At 55.9% G+C, this 22,703-nt stretch overlaps 1 protein-coding gene across 3 annotated transcripts in view; it reads left to right on the top strand.

The window, feature by feature from the left end:
* The first annotated feature begins 4,647 nt into the window (after nucleotides 1-4,647).
* Nucleotides 4,648-22,703, top strand: part of CTDP1 (CTD phosphatase subunit 1) — a 71,781-nt gene continuing 53,725 nt past the window's right edge. Inside the window, exons 1-5 of one of the 3 annotated variants that reach the window (XM_029052551.2) lie at nucleotides 4,648-4,939; nucleotides 16,677-16,760; nucleotides 17,090-17,183; nucleotides 17,329-17,457; nucleotides 19,835-19,985. In XM_029052551.2, coding sequence (XP_028908384.1) covers nucleotides 16,720-16,760; nucleotides 17,090-17,183; nucleotides 17,329-17,457; nucleotides 19,835-19,985 — 415 coding nt within the window. In that variant the 5' untranslated portion in view covers nucleotides 4,648-4,939; nucleotides 16,677-16,719. The remainder of the gene's footprint in view (nucleotides 4,940-16,676; nucleotides 16,761-17,089; nucleotides 17,184-17,328; nucleotides 17,458-19,834; nucleotides 19,986-22,703) is intronic. The other 2 variants (XR_003755383.2, XM_039910587.1) reach the window with 2 other exon arrangements.

Here is a 22,703-nt window from a genome sequence, read left to right as displayed (position 1 = left end):
GATCACACAGCAGACAAGAGGCGGGGCAGGATTAGAAACCAGGTCCTTCTGACTCCAGGCCTGGACTCTACCCACTAGGCCACCGCTTCCCATTGACGCCCTCTCCTAAATCAATCAATCAATCCATCCATCAATGGTATTTATTTATTTAGGAAGCAGCGTGGCTCAGTAGAAAGAGCCCGGGCTTGGGAGTCAGAGGTCATGGGTTCAAATCCCAGCACTGCCACTTGTCAGCGGGGTGACTCTGATTTAACTTCTCTGTGCCTCAGTTCCCTTATCTGTCAAATGGGGATGAAGTCTGTGAGCCTCGCGTGGGACCACCCGATGTCCCTGTATCTCCCCCAGCGCTTAGAACAGTGCTCTGCACGTAGTAAGCGCTTAGCAAACACCAACATTATTTTTAACATGATTATTTATTGAGCGCTCACTTGAGTGCTTGGGAGAGAACGGTACGAGAGAATTAGCCAACACGTTCCCTGCCAATCTCAAGCTTATAGTCTAGAGGGACGAGCTGACGGCCTAGAAAGGCCACCGGGCAACGGGAAGGCCATAGCACGGTGGGTTGCAGAGGCCTGGGGCCGGGAGTGGCCAGAGTGGCTTGTCCTAGCCAGGGGGTCGCGTCCCCACCACCACCACCGGACCCGAGAGGCAAAGCCAACGGGGCCCCGGGGGCGTCGAGAGCCAGAGTTAGGAGCCGTGCCGGACAGACCCCAGTGCCTGGGCCTGCCGGGGTCAGGAGGCCACGGGCCGGAGGGAATAACGGGAGGACTGACGGACGGACGCGGGGCAGAGCTGACCCCCGCCCGGGGCCGGGAGCCGGGGTGTCGGTGCGGCGAAGACAGATTTATTTGCCGCGAAGCTCCGGGAGGGGTTGGGACCGAGAGGGAGGAGGTGCCGAGGTCTTTGTCGGACAGGCGGCGACTCTCCCCCTCTTCCAAGCCTTCCCGTCTCTTCCAAGAGGACTTCCCTGAGCCCTCCTTTCCTCTCCTCCTCGGGTGACGGACTGGATGTTCAGCTTGAATGAGAGAGATAAGTAGAGGAGAACTCGGGCTTTTGAGACGGGGAGGATGGCGGCGTAGTCTACGGCGATGGGAAACCCGCCTCCGGCGAGGCCCAAGTACTTTAGAAAGAATTCCTCCATGCTGCCCAGATGGAGGGGGAAAGGCAGTACTTTCGAAGCGCGGGATTCCTCTGAGTGAGAGCTGGAAAATTATCTGCAAACGACACTGTCAAGATCTTCTCTCCAAATGCCGGGAACACTTTGACCCGCAAGTGTCTGTAGGGGCTCGTTCCCCTCCCGGAGGCTAGAACCCCTCCCCTGTTGGGGCGGGACGCCGGGGGGGGAGGATTCGAGTGGAACGGCCTCTCTGGGTGAGGGGGAGAGGAAGGGGCTAAGGCGGGGGTCCACAGCATTGAGCGATGGGCTGCGCGGGTAGCGGGATCCGCTCATGAGATAACGGCTTTCCCCAAGTGGAGGAGCGATTCTGGAGGGGATGTGAGTCTCCCACAGTCCCCCCAGCCCAGACCGGAAACGCTCGCAGGATTTACTGAGAGCTCACCTCCTCCAAGAGGCCTTCCCAGACCGACCTTCCCCTTTTCCCTCTGCTCCCTCTCTGCTCCCTCAACTGTATATATTTTCGTTACCCTATTTATTTTGTTAATGAATTGTACATCGCCTCGATTCCATTTAGTCGCCATCGGTTTTTACGAGATGTTCTTCCCCTTGACGCTGTTTAGTGCCATTGTTCTCGTCTGTCCGTCTCCCCCGATTAGACCGTAAGCCCGTCAAACGGCAGGGACCGTCTCTATCTGTCGCCGACTTGTTCATCCCAAGCGCTTAGTACAGTGCTCTGCACATAGTAAGCGCTCAATAAATACTATTGAATGAATGAATGAATGAATGCTCCCCCTTCACCTCTCCTCAGCTAAGCCCCCTTTCCCTCTGCTCCTCCCCCTCTCCCTTCCCCTCCCCTCAGCCCTCTGCTCCTTTGTCTATGTTTTTATTCCCCTATTTATTTTGTTAATGAGGTGTCCCTCCCCTTCATTCTATTTATCGCGATCAAGTTGTCTCGTTTTTGTCCCCCCTAAGTGGTCTTGCTTCGGTCCGCCCGTCTCCCCCGATTAGACCGTGAGCCCGTCGATGGGCAGGGATCGTCTCTGTTACCGAATTGTCCATTCCAAGCGCTTAGTCCAGTGCTCTGCACATAGTGAGCGCTCCATAAATACTCTTGAATGAATGAATGAATTTCCAAGCGGGACGGTGGTGCCTCCCAGTCCGAATTCCCCATCCTCAGGGAGGGAATGTGGAGAATGGGGCCTGGGAGGGCAAGGCCCGGCGCCTCCCGCCTTTTTAACCCCCCCGAACAGAAGCCGAGGGTCCCCGGGGCAGAAGCCCGGGGTGATGAAACACCTCAGTCGGGAAATTCTAAATGGAGGGATGCCGCGATGTCTGTGGGTCGGTGCCTATTCCCCACCTGGAGACCGCCGGGGCTGGTTACGTCCCTCCCCCCGGCCCAGGTGGTCAGGCCTAGCCGCCGGCCCTCCCGCCTACCGAGGATCTGCTCCATGTACAACAGTAATCGGATTTACTGAGCGCTTACCGCGTGCGGAACACGCTTGGGAGAAAACAAAATCACGACAGACGCATCCCCCGCCCTCAACGGGCTTAGAGAGGGAGACGGACCTTAATATAAAGAAATACAATTACAGATATAATAATAATAATGTTGGCATCTGTTAAGCGCTTACTGTGTGCTGAGCACTGTTCTAAGCGCTGGGGGAGATACAGGGGAATCAGGTTGTCCCACGTGAGGCTCACAATTAATCCCCATTTTACAGACGAGGCAACTGAGGCACAGAGAAGTGAAGTGACTTGCCCACCGTCACCCAGCCGACAAGTGGTGGAGTCGGGATTCGAACCCATGACCTCTGACTCCAAAGCCCGGGCTCTTCCCACCGAGCCACGCGATATGGACGTAAGTGGCGTGGGGCTGGGAGATGGACGGATAAAAGGAGCGAGTCGGGGTGACGCAGAAGGGAGTGGGAGAAGAAGAAAGGGGGGCTCAGTCAGGGAAGGCCTCTTGGAGGGGACGGGCCTTCGATAAGGCTGTGTCACCTCCTCCAGGAGGCCTTCCCAGACTAATAATGATAACAATAATGGTATTTGTTAAGCACTTACTATGTGCCAGGCACTGTTCTAAGCGCTGGAGGGGGGTGCAAGGTAATCAGGTTGTCCCGCGTGGGGCTCACAGTCTTAATCCCCATTTTACAGATGAGGTCACTGAGGCACAGAAAAGTGAAGTGACTTGCCCACAGTCACACAGCTGACGGGGGGGCAGAGCGGGATTCGAACCCGTGACCTCTGGCTCCCGAGCCCGGGCTCCTTCCGCTGAGCCGCGCTGCTTCTCATAATAATGTTGGTATTGATTAAGCGCTGACTATGTGCCGAGCCCCGTTCTAAGCGCTGGGGTAGATACAGTGTAATCAGGTTGTCCCACGTGGGGCTCACAGCCTTAATCCCCATTTTACAGATGAGGTCACTGAGGCGCAGAGAAGTGATGCGCCTTGCCCACAGTCACACAGCTGACAAGTGGTGGAGTCGGGATTCGAACCCATGACCTCCGACTCCTAAGCCCGGGCTCTTCCCACTGAGCCACTCTGGAAATTGTACTTTCCAAGCGCTTGGCACAGGGCTCTGCGGGCAGTGAGCGCTCCATAAACATGAACGAGTGAGTGAGTGAATGAGTGAATGAGTTAATGAGTGAGTGAATGAGTGAATGGATTACGGCTATTGTTCTTATCTGTCCGTCTCCCCTGATTAGACTGTAAGCCCATCAAAGGGCAGGGACTGTCTCTATCTGTTACTGATTTGTCCATTCCAAGTGCTTAGTACAGTGCTCTGCGCATAGTAAGTGCTCAATAAATACTATTAATTGAGTGAGTGAGTGAGTGAGTGAGTGAGTGAGTGAGTGAGTGAATGAGGGAGCGAATGAGTGAGGGAGTGAATGAGTGAGTAAGTTAATGAATGAGTGACTGAATGAATGAATGATGAATAAGTGAATGATTGATGAATGAATGGTGAGTGGATGGATGGGTGGATGAATGAATGAATGAATGCATGGATGGATGATGGATGGATGAATGAATGCATGGATGGATGGATAAATGAATGAATGCATGGATGGATGAATGGATGGATGAATGAATGAATGCATGGCTGGATGGGTGGGTGGATGAATGAATGAATGCATGGATGAATGAATGGCGAATGAATGAACGAACGAACGAACGGTGAATGGCTGGATGAAGCAGGCGGTGACGTCGGCCTACGTCATGACGCCCGCCCTCACGCCGCAGCGGGGCGCCGCCTTCCAGGAAGCCGCGTCGGCGCGCGAGGCGGTGCTGCCGGGGCGGGCGATCCCGCGCGCTTCCGCTCCCCTCCGTCCTCCCTCCTCTCCCTCCTGTCCTCCGTCCGCTTCTCCCCGCTCCTTGGCGGTGTCGGGGGGGGGGGGGGGGTCCATCTTTTCCCCCGTCCCCGCTTCTCATGGGGTCGGCGCGGCGGGGCGGGGGGCGGTGAGGGCCGGTGGGGGGGGGGGGGAGAGGCCGGGCCCTCAGGGCCGCGCCTGCGCGGTGGGGGGCGGGCGGCGCGCCTGCGCGGGGAAAGGGGGGGCGGCGCGCCTGCGCGGTCGCCATAGCGACGGCGCGGATGTCGGCGGAGCTGCGCTGGGCGGGCCCCGGCCCGCTGCGGCTGCTGGAATGGAAGGTGCGCGCGGGCGCCGCCGTGCGCGTGGGCTCCGTGCTGGCCCTGGGCCTGCCCCTCCTCCCCGACGCCTCCTCCGGGCCGCCCTCCGGGAGCCCCCCCCCCGCGCAGGGTGCGGGCCGAGCGGGCCGGCCTGGTGCGGGAGCTCTGCGGACAGCCCGGACACGTCGTCGCCCCCGGGTGAGTCGGGCGTCTAGAGCGCTCCCCTCCGCGCGACGAGACTTTGGCCGAGGGGGACACCGAGGCGCAGAAAACCGACATGATGTGGGTACAATCATAAGAATAATGTTGGTATTTGTTAAGCGCTTACTGTGTGCCGAGCACTGTTCTAAGCGCCGGGGGAGACACGGGGGGAATCAGGTCGCCCCACGTGGGGCTCACAGTCTTCATCCCCATTTGACAGATGAGGTCACTGAGGCCCCGAGAAGTTCAGTGACTTGCCCAAAGTCACACAGCTGACAAGTGGCCGAGCCGGGCGGGATTCGAACCCATAACCTCTGACTCCAAAGCCCGTGCTCTTTCCACTGAGCCACGCTGCTTCTCTAACCCTATGGGTATGGGTTCAGCGCTCGCTCTGTGCTGAGCGCTGCTCTAAGCCCTGCGAGGCATCCCACGTGCTGCTCAAGGGCTCCGTCCCCCCTTTTGCAGATGGGGACACTGAGGCACAGAGAATGATACTGATGTCGGTGTGGTTTAAGCGTGCACTCTGTGCTGAGCGCTGCTCTAAGCGCTGCGAGACACAGAACGTCGACAAGAGGTCCCATGGGGTGCCCAAGGGCCCCGTCCCCCTTTTGCAGATGGGGACACTGAGGCACAGAGAATGATACTGATGTTGGTATGGATTAAGTGCTGACTCTGTGCAGAGCGCTGCTGTAAGCGCTGCGAGACACACAACGTCGACAAGAGGTCCCATGGGGTGCTCAAGGGCCCCGTCCCCCTTTTGCAGATGAGGACACTGAGGCACAGAGAATGGTACTGATGTCGGTGTGGTTTAAGCGTGCACTCTGTGCTGAGCGCTGCTGTAAGCGCTGCGGGACATCCCACGTGCTGCTCAAGGGCTCCGTCCCCCTTTTGCAGATGAGGACACTGAGGCACAGAGAATGATACTGATGCCGGTGTGGTTTAAGCGTGCACTCTGTGCTGAGCGCTGCTCTCAGCGCTGCGAGACACAGAGCGTCGACAAGAGGTCCCACGGGGCGCTCAAGGGCCCCGTCCCCCTTTTGCAGATGGGGACACTGAGGCACAGAGAATGATACTGATGCCGGTGTGGTTTAAGCGTGCACTCTGTGCTGAGCGCTGCTCTCAGCGCTGCGAGACACAGAGCGTCGACAAGAGGTCCCACGGGGCGCTCAAGGGCTCCGTCCCCCTTTTGCAGGTGGGGACACTGAGGCACAGAGAATGATACTGATGTCGGTATGGGTTAAGTGCTGGCTCTGTGCTGAGTGCTGCTGTAAGCGCCGCAGGACATCCCACGTGCTGCTCAAGGGCTCCGTCCCCATTTTGCAGATGAGGGCACTGAGGCACAGAGAATGATAATGATATTGGTCTAGGTTAAGTGCTGACTCTGTGCCGAGCGCTGCTCTAAGCGCTGCGGGACATAGAAGATCATCAAGGAGTCCCACGGGGCGCTCGAGGGCTCCGTCCCCATTTTGCAGATGGGGGCACTGAGGCTCAGAAAACGATAATATTGTTGGTATGGTTTAAGCGATCGCTCTGTGCTAAGCGCTGCGGGACATAGAAGATCATCAAGGGGTCCCACGTGGGGCTCACAGTCTTCATCCTTATTTAATAATAATAATGTTGCTATTGATTAGGCGCTGACTCTGTGCCGAGCACCGCTGTAAGCGCTGCAGGGCATCCCACGTGGTGCTCAAGGACTCTATCCCCATTTTGCAGATGAGGGTACTGAGGCACCGAGAATGATAACGTTGGTATGGGTTAAGCGCTCACTCTTTCCACTGAGACGCGCTGCTTCTCCCTACTCAAGCCCTACTCACTACTACCAGCACTATTAATAATAAATAATAATAATGAGGAGGAGGAGGAGGAGGAGGGTGTTTGCTAAGTTGTTGCTGCGGGCCGAGCACTGTTCTAAGCGCTGGGGTAGATCCAAGCCCTGCCCCTGTCCCACGTGGACCATTTTACACGTGCGGGAACTGGAGCCTGGAAAATAATAATAAAAGTAATAATGATGATGATGGAATTTGGTAAGCGCTTACTACGTGCCAGGCACTGTGCTAAGCGCCGGGGTGGATCCCAGCACAGACCTGGTCTCACCATTCGACCAGATGAGGGACCTGGAGCCCGGAGGATGGTGATAAAAGTAATAATAATGATGATGATGGAATTTGGTAAGCGCTTACTATGTGCTGGGGTGAAGCCAAGATAATCAGGTCCCACATGGGGCTCACATTTAGGAGAGAGAGCAGGTGCGGACTCCCCATTTTTGCAGACGAGGAAACTGAGCCACAGAGAGGTTAAGTGACTTGGCCAAGGTCACACAGCAGACCGGAGGCGGAATTAAGATCCTCCGACCCCCAGGCCCGCGTCGTTTCCGTCGCATCGCCTGCATCTGTCGGGGCTCAGGGGCCTCCCCCGACCCCCGAAACTAAAACCGCCTCTCAAGGGGAGGTGTCGCTTTCCCCCCCGGCCCGACGTTTAGTCGGTGGTATTTACTGAGCGCTTACGGTGTGCGTTCATTCAGTGCTTTTCCCCCTTGAGGATGGTCCGGCCTAGAGCTTTTGATAACGTACTTTTGGTAGGGATTCTTCGGATCGGCCGCTTTGAAGAGGGTGTCCGAACACCACGCCTTCGCGGGGGCGTTAAAACGTCTCGCCCGGTGTCACCCTGGAGAAGTTCAGACGTCTAGCACGTTGTCACCCGGGGAAGTTCAAACGTCTAGCACGTTGTCACACGGGGAAGCTCAAACTTTTAGCCTGGTGCCGCCCAGGGAAGCTCAAACTTCTAGCCTGTTGTCGCCCAAGGAAATTAAAACTTCAAGCGTGTTGTCGCCCGGGGAAGCTCAAACTTTTAGCATATTGTCGCCCGGCGAAGCTCAAACTTTTGGCGTGTTGTCGCCCGGGGAAGCTCAAACTTTTAGCGTGTTGTCGCCCGGAGAAGCTCAAACTTCTAGCCTGTCGTCGCCCAAGGAAATTAAAACTTCAAGCGTGTTGTCACCCAAGGAAATTAAAACTTCTAGCATGTAGTTGCCTGGGAAAGCTAAAGCCTCAAGCGTGTTGTCGCCAGGGGAAGCTCAAACTTTTAGCGTGTTGTCGCCCGGGGAAGCTAAAACTTTTAACGTGTTGTCGCCCAAGGAAATTAAAACTTCAAGCGTGTTGTCACCCAAGGAAATTAAAACTTCTAGCGTGTAGTTGCCTGGGAAAGCTAAAACTTCTAGCGTGGTGTCGCCCGGGGAAGTTAAAACTTCAAGTGTGTTGTGGCCCGGGGAAGTTCAAACCTCTAGGACGTTGTCGCCCGGGGAAGCGCAAACTTTTAACGTGCTGTCACGCGGGGAAGCTAAAACTTCTAGCGTGTTGTCGCCCGGGGAAGCTAAAACTTTTAGCGTGTTGTCGCCCAAGGAAGTTAAAACTTCAAGCGTGTTGTCGCCCAAGGAAGTTAAAACTTCAAGCGTGTTGTTGCCCAAGGAAGTTAAAACTTCTAGCGTGTAGTTGCCTGGGAAAGCTAAAATTTCTAGCGTGGTGTCGCCCGGGGAAGTTAAAACTTCAAGTGTGTTGTGGCCCGGGGAAGTTCAAACTTCTAGTACGTTGTCGCCCGGGGAAGCTAAAACTTCAAGCGTGTTGTCGCCCGGGGAAGCTAAAACTTTTAGCGTGTTGTCGCCCAGGGAAATTAAAACTTCTAGCATGTAGTTGCCTGGGAAAGCTAAAACTTCTAGCGTGGTGTCGCCCAAGGAAATTAAAACTTCTAGCATGTAGTTGCCTGGGAAAGCTAAAACTTCTAACGTGTTGTCGCCCGGGGAAGTTAAAACTTCTAGTGTGTTGTGGCCCAAGGAAATAAAAACTTCTAGCATGTAGTTGCCTGGGAAAACTCAAACTTCTAGCACGTTGTCGCCCGGGAAGCTCAAACCTTTAGCGTGCTGTCGCCCGGGGAAGCTAGAACTTCTAGCGTGTTGTCGTCCGGGGAAGTTAAAACTTCTAGCGTGTTGTCGCAGGTGAATGTAAATAGTCCTCAGCGGGGAAGGCAGAGAGTTGGTCCAAAGTGATCAGCGAGTGGCGAGCCCCGGGTATTTTCCCAATTCCGTTCCCAGGAGGGCTCCCGGCTTTGAAATTTACAGCTTCCCCCGGTCATCTGGTCACCTCAGCCCCGCGGGGAAGCGGAGCACTTCCTGGACGGCTCGGCGCGTCGTTTGCGCGGCCAGTTTGGAAGGTACCCGGTGTGTGTCTGTGGAAGTAGGGGAAGAAATCGGATTTTTCTGTGTTAGGGTCATCTCCGGGTTCGTTCGGTCGTATTTGTTGGGCGCCTACTGGGGGCGGAGAGCCGTCCGAAGCGCTGGGGAGAGGGCAGTGGCGCGGTGGGCGGACACGTTTCCTGCCCGCCACGGGCTCACAGTCCGAAACACAGCGAGGTCAAAGAGCCACGAAGGCAGTGAGCCCCGAGGCAAGGTGAAGCAGCGTGGCTCAGTGGAAAGAGCCCGGGCTTGGGAGTCGGGGGTCACAGGTTCGAATCCCGGCCCTGCCACTTGTCAGCTGTGGGACTGGGGCCGAGTCACTTCACTTCTCGGTGCCTCCGTTCCCTCATCTGGAAAATGGGGGTGAAGACTGTGAGCCCCATGTGGGACAACCTATTGACCCTGTGGTCTACCCCAGGGCTTAGAAGAGTGCTCTGCACATAGTAAGAGCTTAATTAAAAAAAAGAAAAGTGATCCTCAAAGTTGGCTAGGAGCAGCTTCCTTCACGGTAGCCTCCGCTGGAGAAAGGTCAGCGCCGACGTCCAGTGGCAGGAGACTCCGAGACCCCGTTTTGGGACGAGGTCCAAATCCCCCCCCCCCCCCCCGAGACACGAAGCAGGATCCCGTGCGTTTGGGGTTTGGGTTTTTTTGCACGCACTTGTCCGGGCCGAGAACTCCGCCTCCGTTCAGGTTTGGATGGGGCTCTTTTGAAGTTTCGACTCGCCGTGTCTCCTCTGAACTCTCTTTCTTCCTTCCTCCGCGCCGGCGAGTGGGTGAGCGGGTTCCCTACCCGAGAACCGAACAGGAGACGCCCGGGTAGCTGCAGGGGAAGGCCCGGGGAGGCGGAGAAAGGACGGGGCCTTCCAATTTTGGCCAGCACCCCCCCGTTCTCCGCTGCTGTAGGGATGAGTGATGCTCAGAAAAGCGACGGGAGCGTTCCTCTTCACACCGCCAAAAATCCCACCTCAAAAATATCTCCATTTTGTCTGGCCGGCTCCCTCAGGGAGGTCCGTGCGTATTGGTAGGTGGGGATTTTACGCCCAGGGGTCCGGTGATGAGAAGCACGTCCGGGGTGTGCCAGACGCCGTGCACCGTGGCACGGTAGACCTTGGTTTGGGTCCAGTGGGAAGAGTCTGGCTCTGGAAATTCAGGGACCCGGGTTCCAGTCCTGGCTCCGCAGGGAATGTCGGCACACCGCGAGCGCTCGGTAAATACGGTGGATTGAGGTGATGAGGCTGTCTGGCCTACCGCTGAGGAAACTGAGGCAGAGAGGAGTTTAGTGACTTGCTCAAAGTTGCACAGCAGGCAAATGGCAGAGCCAGAATTTTATTTTGGGGGTATGTGTTAAGCACTTAACTATGCACCAGGCACGAGCTGGGGTGGATTTTATTTTCCTATTTTTTTGTGGTATTTGTTAATAATAATGTTGGTATTTGTTAAGCGCTTACTATGTGCCGGGCACCGTACTAAGCGCTGGGGTAGCTGGGTCCAGCTAATCGGGTTGGACCCGGTCCCTGTCCCACGTGGGGCTCACAGTCTTAATCCCCAATTTACAGAGGAGGGAACTGAGGCACAAAGAACTGAAATGACTCGCCCGTGGTCACGCAGCAGACGAGCGGCGGAGCCGGGATTGGAACCCAAGTCCTTGTGACTCCCAGGGCCATGTTGTATCCCCTAGGTCACGCCGCCACACTCCAAGCGCTTAGTACAGTGCTCCGCACATAGTAAGCGCTCAGTAAATGCTATCGAATGAATGAATGAATCTGTATTTTGGATGCAGATCATAAAATGAGCCCAGCTGCACATAGACGAAAATAGGGACACCCACCTCATGCGGGATGACGTGAGCCCCAGGATCTCTGGAGAAAATAATTTAACTTTTGGTACCTGTGTACGTTTTGGGCGTGTATTTTAACCCTTTTTCGAAAACCGACCACATTCTTTTTATCAAGTCCCAGGCCTCGTTTGAGATGGGATCTTAATCGAGATGAGCCGGGGTGTGTTTTGTTTATTTTTTAATAAGTAGCCTTTGCCCCACAAAAGCGTTTTTTTTTTTTTAGGTCAGCGTGCACAGTTCTCCTTTAGGCACGGTATTGTGCTCTCCCAGGCGCTTAGTAAAGTGCTCTGCACACAGTAAGCGGCTCGATAAATGCCCCTGCTCGATTCAAGAGACGTAGCATCCGGCCTTTTGGATCTTAGGGCTCCTCGTAGCGTGTGAAGAGGCTTTTCTCAGGGTAGACGGCGTGCCCTCCGTGGGAGAAGGGCTGGTTGTCGATGGTGAGGTACCATCGTGGTCATTACTCTTGAGCATTCGCTCGAAATTATATTTAATTTGGGACCTTGGAAAGAGACCGTTCCGTTGGGGAGGCGCAGTGAGATTATCAGCTCCTCCGCGCTTCGAGCGGATGGGCTCCTCTCGACAGGAAACCGTCGAAAACCTCTGCTTCCTCTGAAGCCGTCGAGAACTGCTCTTTCTCCCAAGTGGGGTACGGGGGCAGTCGGACCCGCTTCCCTGGTCGGTTGGACTCCGGCGTCGGTGCTTACGCTGCCCCACGCGCTGTGCTCAAAGCAACACGGTGCCTGTCCCGCACTGGCCACCGGCTCCCGAATTCCCCTTTCGGCCCCCGCCGCCCCGGGGGACCCTTTTCTCCCCTCCCTGCCCCAGTTTCCCCTCCTGTCAGAGGCCCCCAGCGGCCCAGCCCCGAGAAGGAGGCCCTTTGAGGGCGAAAAATAATAATAATAATGGTATGGAAGGCCTTACTACGTGCCAAGCGCTGGAGGAGGTACAAGGTAATCAGGTTGGACACAGTCCCTGTCCCACGCGGAGCACCCAGTCTCAATCCTCGTTTTAGGAAATGAGCTGACTTGCCCAGGGTCACACAGCAGTCTTGTTACAGAGCCAGGATTAGAACCCACGTCCTCTGACTCCCAGGCCCCCGGGAGACCCCGGACCCCCTTACTGGACGTCCCCCTCTCGGGCCCGTGTCCGGCGACCTGCGTCTAAGAGCAACCCCCGGCGCCTAATATTCACGACGGTGTGATTCGTTCGGCGCTTACCACGGGCCAAGCACTGTGCGAAGCGCTGGGGGAGAGAGAAGATCATCAGGTCAGGCCCAGTCCCTGTCCCACATGGGACTCCAGATCTAATAGGATTTGCTCATTTGTATATATCATTTATTACCCTAGTTATTTTGATAATGAGGTGTATATCTCCTTGATCCTGTTGATCTTGAGGATGTCGTCTTGGTCGGTTCTGCTTTGCCGTCTGTCTCGCCCGCCTAGACCGTGAGCCCGTCTTCGGGCGGGGATTGTCGCCATCGGTTGCCGAATTGTACATTGCAAGCGCTTAGTACAGTGCTCTGCGCATAGTAAGCGCTCAATAAATACTATTGAATGAATGAATGAACAGGAGGGAGGACAGGGCCCTGAAACACCAATGTACAGTTGAGGAAACTGAGGCCCAGGGAAGTGAAACGCCCCCCCCCCCCCAAAGTCAGCCAGCAGGCAAGTGTGGAAGCAGCAGTTAGAGAAGCAGCGTGGCTCAGTGGAAAGAGCCCGGGCTTCGGAGTCGGAGGTCATGGGTTCGACTCCCGGCTCCGCCACCTGTCAGCTGTGTGACTGTGGGCGAGTCACTTCACTTCTCTGTGCCTCAGTGACCTCATCTGTAAAAGGGGGATGAACTGTGAGCCTCACGTGGGACAACCTGATTACCTTGTCTCTCCCCCAGCGCTTAGAACAGTGCTCTGCACAGAGTAAGCGCGTAACAAATACCAACATTATTATTCTTAAGTGGCAGAGTCGGGATTAGAACCCAGGTCCTCCGACTCCCAGGCCCGGGCTCTTTCCAGTAGGTGGTCGTGCTCTCCCCTGTCTATCAAGAAATTGCTCAGTGAGCCCTGTCGGGGGCCAGGCGCTGTACTGAGCGCTTCGGAGAGGGCAGAGTTGGCAGACACGTCCCCTGCCCTCCGGTAGAGAGGGAGAGTGGAGTCTACGGTTTCGTTCCCTTCCAGGCCGGGGCAAGAATCCCCGCCCAAGCGGGTGTTTTACTGGCGGATGGTGGCTAGCAGGAGGCCTGGCCTGCCCGGCCCTGCCCTCGTCCCGTCGGCCAGGTGGCATTCATTTCATCCAGGCGTGTTCATTGAGCGCTTACCGTGTGCGGAGCACTGTGCCAGCCGCTCGGAAAGTACAGCTCAGCGACAGATGGAGATAATCCCTGCCCGCAGCGGGCTCACGGTCTAGAAGGGGGGAACGCGCCGTCCCCGGGCGTTGCACGTCAGGGACCGGGCCGTGCGCAGCGTGTGTGCACGCGCGCTGGTGATGGGCCCGGGTTCTCGTCCACGCAACGCCCCCTGTGCGTTCGCTTACCCGGGAGTCGTTGGAATTAGGGAGGTGGGGGGGGGGTCCCTAATTAGGTGACCTAAGGATTAATGCCGCATCTTAAATCCCAGGGCATCCTGAAGGCGGGGTGTCGTGCGTGCTCACATATCAAACGCGTCAAGACTGCGTTTTTGTAGAACGGCATAATATTTTCCATTGTTTACACGGCGTGTACATTTGGTTTTGTGCTTTAGGGTTTTTTCCTCCCGGGTGATCATTGGAAACAGGCACCGAGTGGCCGTCCTCCTCGTTTTACGTTCCAGATGGCTCTTCCCCCGCTCTTTCCAGGGAAGCAACGTGGCCTGGTGGAAAGGGCGCGGGTCTGGGGGGGGTCAGAGGACCCGGGTTCGAATGCCGGCTCCGTCACTTGCCTGCCGTGTGCCCCTGAGGCAAGTCAGTTCGCTTCTCTGTGCCGGTTACCTCATTTGTAAAAAAGGGGTTAAGACTGAGCCCCATGCGGGGGAGGGACTCTGTCCAGCCTGATTAGCTTGTGTCTACCCAGTGCTTAGTACAGTGCCTGGCACATAGTGAGCGCTTAACAAATACCATAAAAAAAGCAGTCGGCAGGATTGTCCCCGGGGCCCAACCAACTCCTCCTTACAAGCCACGTAATCCGTGTTTTTAAGATACGGTGGCGGTTGGAGGACGTGTATTTTAAACACGGCATTTTCCCATGAAAATATTTGGTGGTGGTTTTTTTTTTTTTTTTTTTTTGAGCAATGGTGTTTAAAAATAAAGCAAATCAAGATGATTTCGCCTTCCCAAAATACCCGCCATCGTCCGCTTTTAAAGCGTGGCAATTTATAGCCGAATGCCGACGTTGGAAAAGAACGCCGGAAGCCCGGCCGGCCATCGTCCCCGCCTCTCTGAAACCCGGTATTTAAAACCGGTGACCGGGGTGCGGGCCCGGATTCGGGGGGCACCTGCATCGTCGTTTCCGCCGCCGTCCGGTTGGGGTGGTGGCGGATGGCCGGCCGGTTGTTCCTTCACCCACAGGCTCCCGGGGTCGTTCTGCATGCCCGGGGTCCTCAAGTTCAGTCGTCTTGTCTTTATTTCCAGGTGGGCGGGTGCCTTTTACCCTCCATTTCACTCTTCCCCGGCCCGGGGCTCCGCACGGAATTGGTGCTCAGCAAATCCCTTGACCGAATGGCTCAAGTTCCTTCTCCCGGGCCTTGATTACCCTTTTATATTATATTGTTTCTATTGATGGTCCCGTATCTGCCCCAGGCCCTTAGCACAGTGATCGACATCTAGTAAGAGCTAAACAAGTACTCCCCTCGTCATTATTATTACGATTATTATTATGTAACAGGACCTGGGGTCTTCTCATTCTTCGCCTGCCCCCCATCTTGCCTTAATTAGATAAGTTTGTGTGTGCGCACGCATGCATCTGTGAGAGAGAGAGAAAACGTGAAAGACGGGGGCCATGGTAAGCGCTCAATAAATACTATTGAATGAATGAATGAATATGCGGAAGAGCAGTGTAGTCTAGTGGAAGGATCACAGGTTTGGTAGTCAGAGGACTTGGATTCTAATTCTGACTCTGCCAATCACTTGCTTTGCGACCTTGGGTAAATCATGCAACCCCTCTGTGCCTCAGTTCTCCCCCCTACTTAGATGGTGAGCCCTTTGCAGGACAGGGACAGTGGCCAACCTATTTAACTTGTCTCTATCCCGGTGCTTAGAATAGTGTTTGACACAGAGTAAGCAGTTAATACTGCAAAAAAAAATGTTTTTTTAATGACAGGTGAGGGGGAAAAGAAACAAGGGAGGTGGAAAAAGACAAAAGAGAGGGAAAAACCCAGAAACCCAGAGCATCTTTCCATGACCGTCAGCTGTTGGTTATGAGAAAGACCCACCCGGCCTCGTCCCTGCCTCACGGAAGCTGCATTTCATTTCCCTTCAGTCGCTCGAAACGGTCGGGATCGGGTCTGGAATCTCTCGAGCCGTGGCGGTCTGGAAAACCCCTAGCCTAACTTGGGTTTGACTTTCCGAGAAACCTCAGTGTCGTCGCCATCTCGGCTCTAAGCTCACTGCGGGCGGGGAGCGTGTCTGCCATCTCTGTTATGTTGCACTCTCCCAAGCGCTGGGCACAGTGCTCGATCAATACGACCGATGGATTGAAAGCCCAAGGGGTCTGTCGCGGTCACGTTTGCAGGTCTGGTGGGGGGGGGGGTTATGGAAGGTTTGCTCATCGGTGGGATTCTCGATTAGCCCTGAGGTGTCTTATACGTGCACCTTTTCCTGGTCATTTTTTCCGTTAAGAAAGCCCGCTAGATCAGTCCGGGATGCCAGCGCCCGGGGGGGTCCCTCACTCGATCATTCAGGGTCTGTAGCAATTAAGACTTTGTCTGGGATTCACCTGGAATTCGTTTTTAATCGAGCTCTACATGGGTGGAGAGTGGCCTGTAATTTTTAAAGAGTCGTGGAACGATGTGGATTACGGACAGGAGAACGTTTTCAATGTATATACTTTTTTAAAGAGCACGTTAATACCTTTTTCGGGCCTCGAAAACTTTTAAGGCACTTTGAAAGCGTTTCTTCTCCGTTCTGGATTTGAGGCTAAAGTGAGTTTACCGTGAAAAAGAAAAGTTTGTGAAATTAGCAGAAATGTCGGAGATGATGGTGCGATCACCCCAACCTTTAGAACGGTGCTTGTCACGTAGTCAGTACTTAATAAATGTAATTTTTATCATCTACAAACTGTCTACACTCAAAGAAGGTGGGCTTCAAGGAAAATGGCATTAGATAGTCCTGAAAATACCTTTGGAACGATGGAATATTGGAATCGTTCCTATAAATTGACCCGAAACCTCCCTGAAAATAAGATGCTACTTTTTGGTCGGCTCAAACCAAATCCTCGGAAGCTTCGCCGAACGAGTCGTTCGGCCGCCGAGGGCCGCGTCGCGGCTGGCCGTCTGAAAACGCCTTCTCGGCTAGGTGGAGCGCTCGGACCGCTGTTTTGGAATTGAATTGCTCGCCCGAACAATCGCGGGCGAGATGGCGCTGCCTGGAGTGCCGGCTGTACTGGTTGACCCAGTCAGAAATGGAACTTCTTAATTAAAAGCCTCTCCCTCGCGGGAGCAATTTGCTGCCCCGAGCGACTGCGTAATGGGAATATTTGTGTTTTCGCAGCGGGGTGCTGGTGCGATTGGAAAGCTGCAACCACCCGGTGGTTATGAAGGGCCTGTGTGCCGAATGCGGCCAAGACTTGACCCAGTGAGTATCATCTCCCGGCGAAGTTTAGACCGTCCGGGACGCGGCGCGCGGCCGGTCGTTTCCCGGGATCTGCCGACGAGCGGTGGAGAGCCTGGTGTCGTTTGTTGGTTTCGAGCTTTCGCCGGCGCAGTTCCAACAACTGCAGATCGAATGGGCCTGGGAATGGGGAGCATCGGGGCCGAATCCGTTTCTGAGCGGGAAATGCCAGCTGCTGGCGATGCCTGACGGAAACCTGACCCTCGATTCGAGGTGTTTTGGAAACCAGCAGACCCGGAAGGGCATCTTACTGAACGTCCCTTTTTTTTTTTTTCCTCCCCCACCCCTCTCAGATTACAGAGTAAGAATGGAAAACAGCACATGCCTCTCTCCACAGCCACAGTGTCTATGGTTCACAGCGTGCCCGAGCTGATGGTCAGCTCTGAGGTGAGTAGGCCCGGACCTCGGCCGAGCCAAATACCACCGTTATCGTTGTCGGGGTCGTTACGGTAAAGCGGATGGTAGAGTCCCTCGTGTCCTGGGGCCGGTCGGTGATCCCGGTTTATCGGGGGCGGGGGGGTCCGCGTTTCAGCAAGCGAAGCAGTTAGGGCGAGAAGACCAGCAGCGGCTGCACCGGAACAGGAAGCTGGTTTTGATGGTGGACTTGGACCAGACGTTGATCCACACCACGGAGCAGCACTGCCAGCAGATGTCCAATAAGGTGAGTGCCCCCGCCGGTCGAGATGGGCCGGGGGGCGGTTCGTCTTGGTTATTGTTATATCGTACTCTCCCGAGTGCTTGGTACCGTGCTCCGCGCACGGTGAGCGCTCAATAACTGCGACCGACTGACTTGTTGCGCGGTTCACAGTCGCCTCCTGGGACGCGCTTGTCCCCTGACACCGCTGATCGATTGATTAACTGGGTCCGGGGAAGGAGTTGGCCCTCCGTGCCGACGGGGCCCGCGAGAGCTTCCTCTGGATTCTCCTGTCCCCCGCTAGACTGGAAGCTCGTTGTGGGCGGGGAACGCGTCTGTCAACTCCCTCGGGTTGTACTCTCCCGAGTGCGTAGTACAGTGTTCTTCACCCAGTAAGCACTCGGTAAATTCAATTGATGTGTCCAGTAGTGGACAGTTATCCCCATTTCATGAACAACCCCGGTGTGGGGGGAGCACAGAAGAGCGACTAGACCAGATCCCCACCCTCAAGGAGCTTGGAGTCTTCTACACTGTACGGAGCACGGTACTAAGCGCTTGAGAGAGGGGTTAGTACGGAAAGTAGCCGTGATTCCCGTCCTCAGGGTCCAAGTTGAGCCAGGACAGATATCCGTCCTGGTGTTTTGGGGGCGTGATAGCCATCTCATTCTCGACGCACGGACGGCTGCATAACTGGCGATTCAGATGCCGAGTCCGTAAATCTTCCGGTCTTCGTGATGGCGAAATCAGTAGCTGTTGCCCAAATCACTCCCGGGCAAAAGGCAGCCGAGCTCCGATTTTCAAAGCCGCCGACCTTTTCAAAACAATCGAATCGACTCATGGGCCCAGAGTGACGGGGGCACGTGGCTGTGGATGGGGTCTTGGATACAGGCACTCCCGCGCTGGCGTGACGGACTCGTTTGCCCCCTCCCTCCATCTGAAGCCTGTAATAGCCACCTTGCAGATCTTGAAAGCGCCCAGCCTGTTAATGCCACCCTTGCCTAACGAGAAGGCATTTTCAGGTGTGGCTCAAGAGGCTCTCCGCCCACACCCCCCCCCCCCCCCTTCGGATCACTTCAGGCCGGGCAGGGCTTCACCCGTCGACCGGGCAGGTGGCGGAAACTAAGGAGTCGAGCCAGGTCGTTTTCCAGCAAACCGGAGAGATGACGGTCTTCACCTCTCCACAGGGGGAGAAGCCCATCGTGGGGGGCCTGGGGTGGGCCTCCCGCCGAGCCCTTCCTCCTCCCCTCGTGGCGGGAGCACATCGGGCACTGCCTAGGCAGGAAGTCACGGGGCGGGAGAGTTTTGTTTTCCAACCGAACCCCGGCTGAGGTGAGGCTCCAGATTACGGTTTTATTTCACCGTGTCGACCTTAGACAGACCTTGCCGTTGGGTTAGATTGTCCGAACGTGGGCCCTTGTGCGGAGACGAGCCCTCCAGCCGGTCTAGAAAAAGAGAGTTTTTAGGAGCGGAAAGGAGACGGGATACAGCAGGTAAAGGTACCTCCCGGTTGACCGGAACAACCTTTTTAGCATTATGCCTGTGTCTTTTCAGACACGTAGTTGGGAGCCGCCATTCAAAATCTTCACCTCCTTCGATTCCAGAGTGTGTTGGGTTTTTTTTCCTTTTTTCCGTGCACTCGGAAGGCCTCGGTCTGAGATGGCCACTCACCCCCTCCCTTATGCAAAGGAGTCGCGAGCGGCTTTCCCTTTGGGTGGGGGCCGCCTCACCGGTCAGTTCCCATCAGCTGTAAAATGAGGTTCCAATCTCGCGGGAGGAGGCAGACCTCAAGCCTGTCAGGCCAGCGAGAAGCAGCGCGGCCGAGCGGTAAGAGGCGTGGGAGTCTAATCCCGCCTCCGGAGAAGTCACCGGCCCTCTCGGGGGCTCAGTTTCCTCGTCTGTGTAATGGGGATGCAATACCTGTCCTTCCTCACCCTTAAGCTGTGAGCCCTGTGTGGGCCGGACCTGGGGATCCTGTATCCACCCCGGCGCCAAGTACAGCGCTCGGCACCTAGTAAGCGCTTGACAGATGCAGGTCGAGCAGATCTGCTGGAGGCGGAGGACGGCACCAGCCGCTTGAGGAACATGAATAGACTGAGATCGAACAACCTCTGAGAGCTTGCCGTCTCCTGGGGAAAGTCCAACCCCCACCATTGTAAATCCCCAGAGGACTGACAGTGTCGTCAGTCCATCAACCGTGCGCTTACTGTGTACGAAGCGCTTGGGAGAGTACAACATAACAGAATGGGGAGGCGCATTCCCTGCCCACAACGAGCTAACGGTCAGTCGGGGCCATTCGGCACCGCTGGCAGCGGCGGAGGGAGCGGGGACCGGGGCCGGGGTGGTTTTCTTGGGGTTTTCTTTTTCCCGTTAACGCATTATCGTCCCTCCCCCGCTCCCCTCCTAGGGCATATTCCACTTTCAGTTGGGCCGTGGCGAGCCCATGCTGCATACGCGGTTGCGCCCTCACTGCAAGGAGTTCCTAGAAAAGATCGCCAAGCTGTACGAGCTGCACGTGTTCACTTTCGGGAGCAGGCTGTACGCTCACACCATCGCAGGTGAGCCGTCTCAGAACCCTGGACGGGGAGGGGTTCGTCCTTTGGAATTAGTCCTCCTTGCTACAACTCGGGGCGCGGGTTGGTGTTTCTTTTTTATGGTATTTGTTTAAGCACCGGAGAAGATAAGAGCTAAGCAGGTTGGGCACGGTCCATGTCCCACGTGGGGCTCACGGTCTTGATCCCCATTTTACAGATGAGGGAACCGAGGCACAGAGAAGTGAAGGTCACCCAGCAGGCGAGTGGCGGGGCTGGGATTAGAACCCAACTCCTTCTGACTCCCAGGCCCGGGCCCTAGCCACTAGGCCGTGCTGCTTTGGAGGCCCTGCTTCGTTCGGAAACCCTGGGCAGGTGTCGGGGCCTTGCCCGTGGCCCTTTCCCTTGCTGTGGCCGGAGAAGATTTCTCCATCCCTCGCATTCATTCAGTTGTATTTACTGAGCGCTTACTGTGTGCGGAGCACTGTACTAAGCTCGGGAGAGGACAGTACAACAAAAAACAGACATATTCCCTGCCCACAGTGAGCCCAGAATCCGCAGAACGGACTCATCGTCTATGAGCCATCCTGATTCTGTGGGTCGAGCCCCACTGTGAGGCGAGAGAGCGGTAGAGGGAACGATCTCGGTGTCCCTCCCAGGCTTCCTGATGATTCCCGGTTCCGACCTCCGCTTTGGAACAAATGCACCATCGCCCAATTCACAGGACTGGGAAGTCGGGAGACCTGAGTTCTGATGCAGTCCCGGCCGTTGGCCTGCTGAGTGAGACTGGACAGGTTATTTAACTTCTCTCTGCCTCCGTTTCCTCATCTGTAAAATGGGGATCCGATCCCCTTTCTTCCTCCCCCATGGACTGCGAGTTGGTATTTTTTTTGTTAAGCGCTTACTATGTGCCGAGCACTGTTCTAAGCACTGGGGTAGACACAGGGGAATCAGGTTGTCCCACGTGGGGCTCACAGTCTTAATCCCCATTTTACAGATGAGGGAACTGAGGCACCGAGAAGTTAAGTGACTTGCCCAAAGTCACACAGCTGGCAAGTGGCAGAGCCGGGGTTTGAACCCATGACCTCTGACTCCAAAGCCCGTGCTCTTTCCAGTGAGCCACGCTGCGAGTCCCACGTGGCCTTTGTGTGATCTGACTGTACCCATGCAATGTAGTAAGCACTTAAGGAATACCATTTTTATTGCTATCGTGTGTTGATTTTGTGGGTTTGTGTGTCCCACAGATCTTTCCTTTCCCTGGACCCAAATCTATCTCTGTTAACTCGAATTAAGTCTTTTTGTCTCCAGAGCTACGTTTTTGTCAACCCCCTATGTATTCTTTCCTGGTGCTCTGAATATTTCGTTATGCTCCAGGCCAGGAAACGACCTCTGGTTTTAAGGTCAACTCTATTTTTAGCCGTTTCCGTCTGTTCAGCTCTCTGCAAGTATTGCAACAGAAATGTCTTGATTTTTTTTTAATATGAATCTGCTTTCCCCCCCACCCCAGTCAACTTCTGGGACCCCTGGATGAGTCAGGGCTACGTTTAAGGGGGGTCCTGGACTGGGGTGGTAGGCAGACGGGCAGGAGGGGGTAAAGGTTGGGCTGGGGGGCGGGGGCGGGGATCTTTGTCCAGGTCTGATCACTGTGATCCAGAGCCGAGCGGTGGATCTCTCCCGGGGCGGTCGACATCGGGCCCAGATGACGTTCTCGCAGGGAGGCGTCTCGGCTGGTACCGAGTCAGTGTCCAGCCAGGAGAGGGAAGAGATGTTTTCCGTAGGCCGGCCCTATTAGCGACGGAGCGGGAGGCCGGGGGGCCACTAGGAGTTGGCGTCTTTAGGTCCAGTCACCTCCACAATGGGCCCCCATCACCTTGGCCATCCGGTGTAGGGGCGGAATCAGTCAATCAGTCGATGATATTTCTTGAGCCCTTCCCCTGTGCGAAGCACCACAGTATTTGGGAAAGTTGTCTCCCCCTCTAGACTGTAAGCTCGTTGCGGGCAGGAGATGTGTCTGTTTATTGTTAAATCGTACTCTCCCAAGCGCTTAGTTCAGTGCTCTGCACCCCGAAAGGGCTCGGTAAATACGACTGACCGACTGGCGAGTGCACCAGTTGGTAGACGCGATCCCCGCCCGCGGAGACCTTACGGTCTTCTCGTTCCCAAGGCGTTCTCTGGGGCCTCACCCCCTGCCCCGTCCCTCCTCACGTCCTCCCGGGGGCATCTTAAGAGTCGCGGCCACGCGGAGCCAGGGCGGGAAAAAGGCCCGAGCGGCTTGGCTGGTCACCGGGCCCAAAATGAAAAATCGGCACCCGACTAGGCCCCCACGGCCCCCCACTGCCACCGGGGAGGGATCAGGGTGGGCCGTGGCGCCGGGTGGCTCTCCGGCGGGCAGGCCGGACCCTCTGGGATGATTCCGGGAGCGGAGTGCCCGCTCCCTTTCCCGGTCGCTGGAGCCTCTGGAGCTGTGCCTCCGCCGAGCACTGGAGGGCGGCCTTGGATAGGGAAAAGTTTCCAAGGTGGGAAGGATCTTCCCTCCGTCTGGTCTGCGGGATTCGGTGGCGTTCGGAGGTTGGCCCTTCTGGAGGAGGACGAGGCTTTACGCCGTTCTCAGGGACGCTCATTAGTAGCTGGACCACCGCAAAGAGCGGCGCGGGTAGGGGAAAGGGGTATATCGCCCAGCTTCCACCGACTCCGGGAGCGATTCCCCCGTTCGTCAGATGAACCCGGGGCGGCCCTGCCTCTCTA

This window comes from Ornithorhynchus anatinus, chromosome X2 (genome assembly GCF_004115215.2).
Source record: "Ornithorhynchus anatinus isolate Pmale09 chromosome X2, mOrnAna1.pri.v4, whole genome shotgun sequence".
NCBI lineage: Eukaryota > Metazoa > Chordata > Mammalia > Monotremata > Ornithorhynchidae > Ornithorhynchus > Ornithorhynchus anatinus.
Note: the sequence above shows the minus strand (reverse complement) of the source record. Positions and strands in the feature narration are given on the sequence as shown.